General features: G+C 39.0%; 1 protein-coding gene across 1 annotated transcript in view; it reads left to right on the forward strand.

The window, feature by feature from the left end:
- Positions 1–7,380, forward strand: part of VAT1L (vesicle amine transport 1 like) — a 91,547-nt gene extending 84,167 nt beyond the window's left edge. The window contains exons 8-9 of the mRNA XM_006260251.4: positions 661–744; positions 4,323–7,380. Coding sequence (XP_006260313.4) covers positions 661–744; positions 4,323–4,421 — 183 coding nt within the window. The 3' untranslated portion in view covers positions 4,422–7,380. The remainder of the gene's footprint in view (positions 1–660; positions 745–4,322) is intronic.
- The last annotated feature ends 207 nt before the right edge of the window (positions 7,381–7,587 follow it).

Genomic DNA, 7,587 nt, shown 5'->3' on the forward strand with positions numbered 1-7,587 from the left:
TTTCAAATGTACTAGTGAGCTGAGTTTTTTCTGGTTTCTTTTGCACATGCTAATTACATCCAGCTGGTAAATGTCTATTTTCAGTACTATCTGAAGGACACCAATAAAAAATAATTATTGGGAATGCATATTGCTCATGAACTAAGGTCTGATTTTTAGTATTAGTCACCAGCGTGTATTGGGTTTAATGTAAGCAGCATTGACCCTGTATGAATATGAAATGCATTAATTGAAAATCATCGCAGATCTGTTGAAAATATATTAGTTTGAACATATTCAGAAGATAGCTGCAGTTCATGAAAAGTAGCATCCTCAAGAGATTCCTCAGGGAAAAAAAGCAAACCTCATATGAAAGATTTATTGGAAATACTGGCAGAGACCTGCCTGTATATGTGAATGGTCTGTTAAGCTGCAGACTAAGTTTGTATTGTCTGTATTACCAGCACCCAGAAGCTGAGACCCCATTGTGTCAGGCAGTAGACAAGTGACAACCTCTACCCTTGAGGATGAATCCTCTAGACTATGCCAAATTTTGTAGTTTTTCTCTGAGGACCATTGGAGCACCATGAAATGCGACAAAGTGACACCCTGTCGCTGTGGAAGGAATATAAAACTGGGATTGGTTTGCCTATGGAATTTAACATTGGTTTTTAATTCCAGGTGAAGGAGGCTATGCAGAGAATCCATGACAGAGGCAATATAGGAAAGCTAATTCTGGATGTAGAGAAGGCACCCACTCCACTGGTGAGTGAAGGGCATTGCATATACAGTGCCTGTTACCACATAAATTACCATGTCAACAACTCTTGGAGAAATGTCAAGTAACTATTTTTGATACAATTTCCTACTAAATACATGTCACGTTAATGGGCAAAAATAGAAGCAATAATTGCAATCCTTTATTTGTATCCTCAGGTGAAATATAAATTGTGTTTTTCTTCTGGAATGGATTTGCAGCAAATACAGCTGGATTTCTCAACCAAATGGCCATCTGTCTCTGTAAAAGTGTAGGCTTGCATTGCTTCTGTAATATATTATTGGGTTCCTTTGATCAGGATAACTTTGCTACCGCTATTTCTTGCTTTTTGATGGCAAACAAATAGTGGTTTCATGTAGTAATTAAATTGCTACATTTGTGGGGATAATGCAGAGGATTGAAGTAAAAGGGGCAGAACAACATTTATTTTATCCTGTAAATACGCAAGAGTAATCTCCTTTAAAACCTGTGCTTTGCTATTGCTGTAGAAACGTTAGGCTATGTCTTCGGTAGGGATCAGGTAGCAATTTCCCTAAATTCTGCTGAAAATGCTGCAATGTCTGTTATTGGGTAAAGTCTGAAAGATGAGGGATATCATGGATCTAATATTTCTAGTCAGATTTAGGCTAGCACATTATGGAAATGAAAGGGTAGACAGAATATCTGCTAAAGGCTTGAGCATAATGTGGTGACTGTCAACATGGGAAAGAGCAGTAGATTAACAAGGAAGAAATGAACTAAAGAAGGAACAAAAATGTGAATTGTGAGGGAGGAGGTTCGTGTCTAACAAGCAACTTTGGGTCCTGCTCCAAAACAGACCACAATTCATGTTAATAGCATGTAAAGTCTTCACAAGGCAGCAAGAAACTTGACTTGAAGGCTGTTGAGCCCTCACCCATGGAAACCAGACACTTCTTTGTAACCAAGTTGTTTCCTAAAACTGCAAAAACAGCCCTGTTCCACAGCAAAGTAATAAAGACCGAGAACAGAGGAGGAATCCCCAGTACACCATGAATACATAGTACTCCATGTATTCTCTTGATACTGTACAACTGCCGTTAGCATGGTGTATGTAGAAAGTGAGAGGAAATGTGATATATTTTCTCAAAAACAAAAGGGAATTCAAATGTCTCTTAAGTATCAGCATGTCACTTGTGTATCCGTTAAAATAATTGTATTTGTTTGTTTATTTTTTATTTCCATAGGGGTTCAGTAGCTACGAGCAATCAAACAGGGCAGCTACTATTTCAGCCGAGCTCACTCTCTGCCCCCTTCTCTCTTACAGTTACTCATAGTTCTTGGCTAGGCACACCTGAATGCAATTGGAAGTTGGAGTATTTCATGATTCTGGTCTAATCCCCAACAATACAGGAATACTGTTGCCATTAGGGGTGTGCGAAACAGGCCCTATTCTATTCGGATTCAGCCCGAATCGGGGACAGTGATTCGATTCCTTGATTCGGATCACTGTCCCCGATTTCGATTTAGCTGAATCTGAATCCAAAGATTCAATGCTGAGTCGGAGAATTGGCGATTCGGACATAGACATAATTTTAAATGTTTTTTTCTACGTACCTCGAGGTACCAGGCATGGCTTGTGAAGGCTGCGATGCTGGGGCGGATGGAGAGTCCCACAGGGGGTCTCCCAGCGTGCTTGATGGCAGACGCAGAAGTGGACTGGAAGTATTTCCAGTCCACTTCTGGGTCCACCAGGGAGCATACAGGGGGACCCCAGGTGCACACCCCCCCCCCCCCCCGCCCGACCAGGAAGCACCAGTTGCTGAGCCGGTGGGGCACGAGGGGGTCCTCCTATATGCTCCCTGGTGGACTGGAAATACTTCAAGTCCACTTCCAGGTCTGCTGCCGAGCACACTGAGGAGTGCCCCCATGGTCCTGTGGGACACTCCATGTTCCCCAGCATCACAGCATTCATGAGCCCCTGCTACCTAGAGGTATATAGAAAAAACATTTAAAGCTGTGTCTATGTCCAAATCTCTCTGAGTCAATTCGGAGGGATCCTATTCAATTTGGAGAGATTAAAAGGTCCTCTGATTGGATTTGGAGATTCGGCCACTGAATCAAGCTGAATCTCCGCCGAATCGAATGGCAGACCGAAGCTTTTCACAGCTTTAGTTGACGCATCAGTTGCTACTCTGAAGAAGAGCATTTAGCTGTACCATACTCTGGTACTAATAGTTATCAGAGGGGGTCCAAGTGGCCCATAGAACATTAACAATTAAGAAATGAGGTGGGAATATAATAGTTAGCAAAAAAAAAATGCAGGCATCAGTGGAGAAAGCAACTGAAACCATTTATATCTGAGGTTACTGCATATTCTTCTAGTGTTTAAATAGTGATAAGATACATGATACAACTGCTTTGTTCCCTGAAATGGTGTTTTAGTAAGTAATTTTGTATAATAAAAAGGAGCTGCATTCTAACAGCAATAAACTATTCCAAGCTATGAATCCCTATGTTATTACTAAGCTCTTGCAACATACCCCTTGGCTATAGCCACTTATGAACCCTTTGTCACAGTTTATTGTTACCTCCATGTGGAAAACTAAATCAACGCTTGGTGGCTTTATTATTATTATTATAATATTATTATTTTCCTATTTCACATAGGCTTATAACTTAAGCTGTAGAGTAAATGAAGAGCTCATCATGCCCTACGTATGATATGTCCTAGGCATGGCCTATTTGAAGTTTAGTCACCACAGTCTGTGCAATTAAATTTAACCAGGAAGGCCTGTGTGACTTGTTAGACAAGTCCAGTTCTGGTCATGCCTGTCAGTCTTAGACAAACTGCAAAAATGAACCACAGCTCTCTTACATTTTGGCTATTTGTGTAGTTATTAATAAACAGTTTAATCTGGAGAAAGATGTCCTTTAAATACTATTAAGGGTTAATAATGTTTTATGATAGCTGATAACCTACGAAGGCCATTCCAGTACAAGGAAATCTAGCATCTACCCGTATCATCAAATTACATTTTTTCCACTGTGGTGTGGATTTGGTGCCTAGGCAGGTTGTATATTTATAGCAGTAAATATATTTGCCCATATACATGCCCACAGTTTAATAAGGGCTTGCACTACATTTATTTTATATCAAACAAACATCCTGTGGGTTCCCAAGAAATTAAGCATCCCAGATGATGAGTAGGAACAGATGCTATCTATCAGCAGTGATTAAAATATCATGGCATTCAAGGGGTTTTAAGAGAACAGATATTGAAGGATTCATAAAACGGCTATTATTGATGAGCTTCCCGCACATTTTTGTTTCCTATTCAAGAGCCTTGATACAATTGACGTCAATGGGCATGTCAGTCCTCCTTGTGCCGCTATCCTACAGAGCAACTTCCTGCCGATGTTAAAATCCTTTAGAGAGTGAATTGTGATTTTGACAGTGCAGCAAAGTAGAATATCCCATTTCTACTTGTAGACTTCTTTTGTTTCATTAATGATGCTCTAGCAGATGGGTCAAACTAAAATAAAAGTAACTGAAGCGATACTGTAGACGTTCTGATTTCCTTTGTGGGTTTTCGTCCCTCCACAGATGGCCAATGACAGTACGGAGACGAGTGAAGCTGGAGAAGAAGAGGAAGACCATGAAGGGGACAATGAGAATAAAGAGCGCATGCCATTCATCCAGTAGCAGCTGAGAGTGGCGGAAGGAAACCAGAAAGATTGATTGAGTAGAAGGGAACAAGACTGGGAAATCTATTCTGTGCATCAGTGAACAAATGCCATAGTACAGTGTGTATTGTGTTTGTCTGCAGTCAGCTGAGCTATAAGCTGTTGATCATTGTTGTTTTGAATTCAAGTGCCATTCCCATCCAGTGCAGTATTATGACATTTGTTGTGTGACACCCGATCTCCCTGTAGGAGTCCCATTGACTTATTTTTTTTTCTGTCCCTGTTGAAAAACCTTTATTAATGTACTGTGTAATTTTAGATGGGCAACATGCTCATGAGAATCCTATTCACGTAAATTCTTTGCAAGTTGACAATGATGATCTTTTTGTTGTTGTTGTTGTTAATTCCCTACTCTATTGTCTGGTAGATTCTGGTAATCAAAGGGAGGGTTTTAAGTTCGTCTGTTTTCAGCAAAAGACAGGTAAAACATGGTATTCCTTTGTGAGCCACAAATAAAGGTTGCAGAGACAAATTTTGTTCTAAATCATGCGACTTCATCTCATAAACAATTCTGTCTTAATTTAAAAATAAAATACCTCATTTGTAATTCTAAATAATATATTGTAGAGTGTGAAAGAAAATATGCCAGAAGTCATTGCTTAAGAACCTTTGATTAGTATTGTATAATCACTTTAGCCATTGGCACTACTAATTAACAGGAATGAATGCATGGTGCCAACAGCCCAGGCTTTATTGTTGATCTCCCAAGATGATGTTCCCTTTTTCTATATGCAAGGAAAAGTCAATGAGCCACTTCTTGAGACCCAGAACTTTTTAATCGCACGATAATATTACTGTTTTTACTGATGATTCAACAGCACCTCCTTCAAAGCATCATTGGGTTGGCTGTCCAAAAGCTGAAGTAACAGTGAGTTCTAAGCGCGGCTTAACCATAGGGCTCACTCTTTCATCAATGGGTAAGACATTATTTTGTCAGCCAAGTCGCACTTTGGAAATCACTAATGGATTAACCAACTGTGCAATGGTGCCGAACTTCTATGAAGGTTAACCTTTCTGGAAGCAAAATCAAGGCCTTGCTCTCATCACCACTCATGCATGCAAATAACTCCCCACAGGTGCCTAGTCCCATACAACATCTGCTTGTCTATGTAAAGTCACTCTTGTGTAAATGTTGGCAGAATCAGGCCCTTATAGACCATCTCATGTACCTACCTCCCACTAGTGCAAACTGAATCAAAACATGACAAACAAATATCATTTATCTTCCATTTTACCCAACTAGCAGATGCTCAAGTTCCCCCTGAGTCTTATTAAAAAAGAGTGTAACCACTCACAATGGAAGCAGTAAAGGGATATCAAAGACGTCATACTCGGACATCTCCCTTCTGGATTTAATATATTTTTTGCATAAGAAAATACTTCCCCAAAGGCCTAAAGCTAGCAGTGGTAGTTGATGGAAGTAAAAAAAAAAAAAAAAAAAAAAAAGTTGGGGGTGGTGGGTGATTCTCAGGCTTTTCTCAACCAGATAGGAATGATAGGTCTGGATTTGGACTTTGTGGACTTGTCTTTGGAGGGTTTTTTTTTCCCATTTAGTCAATGCTGACTGAGTATTAACGTCCTTCTCTCTAGTGTACTCACACTGTTATTGCTCTAATACTAGTTAGTTGTGAAAAATATTCATTTTAAATGATTTTACCTCGAGTTGCAAAAAAAATTACTCATAATGAAAAAAAGCAACAATTTATATAAAGGGGGGAAATGCCAGAAAAAAGTACTTTTTGTTTGAAGTACAGTCACAACAGGATTTTTTCCTTGATTAGTCCATGCAGAGTTTCAGTACAATGGTATCATCTGTTTATGCCTGTATTTATCTACAGTATCAGTGTTGCATTAGGCTTGAACTCAGAGAGTCTGTATTCAGATACAATTCATCCATTGGGAGTTTTACAGGCATTGGGATTGCCATATTGAGTCTTTAAAGGAACAGCTGTTTAACTTTCAGTACTCATAAGCTGACAACCATAAGACATATGGTTTGTTTTATTTAAAGCTGCTATAGCCATGTTGTCCTGCAATGCACCTAACGCATATCCTACGCATTTCATGTAACACCAAACTGAGTAGCAATTTTAGGATCCTTGAGCTGGCAGCCAAGTGACGTTCTCAAGGCCTTAGATAACTAGGGCAAGCGAAGTGACAAACCAGTCCTGCTAACACTAGAGTATTATTGGTGCTGCAGTTAAATTTCCCATTGAGTCAAACAAAGATGAGTGTTCCTAGAGTATCTGTAGACATGATGGAGGGCAATGATCAAAAGAAGCATTTTTTTCTAGTTATTTTATACCAGTTTAGAGGAACTTTTTAATCTCTAAAACTCCACCATACAGGCTTAGAATAACCCCAGTGAGTACAATGGCATTCTTCTGAATCCACTCTACAGTTGAACTACAAAATACAATCATGATATAATTCTGAATGAACTGAAAGTCCTATCCTACTCTTTTAAAATAATAATAATAACAAAATTTGCAATGCGCTTCAATGCAAGCAGCATGGTTCATTGAGAGCGGAAACATGCCCTGTTAGCCTGGAGCATTTTCTGCGATTTCACAAAAGGTAGCATTGCTTTTTTTGGAGTGATAGAGGGCATTGTGTAGAAAAGGCTAATACCGAACAAAATCTTATTGCAGTCTAAATGAAGGTTTGCATTGATCACTTACTAACACTGTCATTTAAACAACTTCTCTCTAGATAATTGGATGGTTTCCTCAAGTGAAACAAATTATTTCTCAATTTGCCTTAAAGGAACTGTGAAAGCTTCTCTTTAACTTAAGCCTGATTGAAGTGAACTGAAACATTGTTTAATTGTATTTGTTGCTTTAGAGCTTTTGTTATATTGTGCCTACAAAGCAAATTGTTTACATAAAAATATAAATAAAATATTAAGCATAGCATTACCCTGGTCTGGTGTCACTCATTCTAATATATTGCTTCTGTCAGGAGATTGATTTGCTATCAGTTAAGAAAAAGATTTGAGCTGCTTGCTGTTGGCATCATTGAGGGATACGCAAAGACTTCTTTTGTTGTAAAATACATTGGGGCTATTCGAAATAACTGAAAACGCTGCTTTGCAGAACAATTGAGATATGAAGTGCTTAATGATA

Source organism: Alligator mississippiensis, chromosome 10, assembly GCF_030867095.1.
Source record: "Alligator mississippiensis isolate rAllMis1 chromosome 10, rAllMis1, whole genome shotgun sequence".
NCBI classification, from domain to species: Eukaryota; Metazoa; Chordata; order Crocodylia; family Alligatoridae; genus Alligator; species Alligator mississippiensis.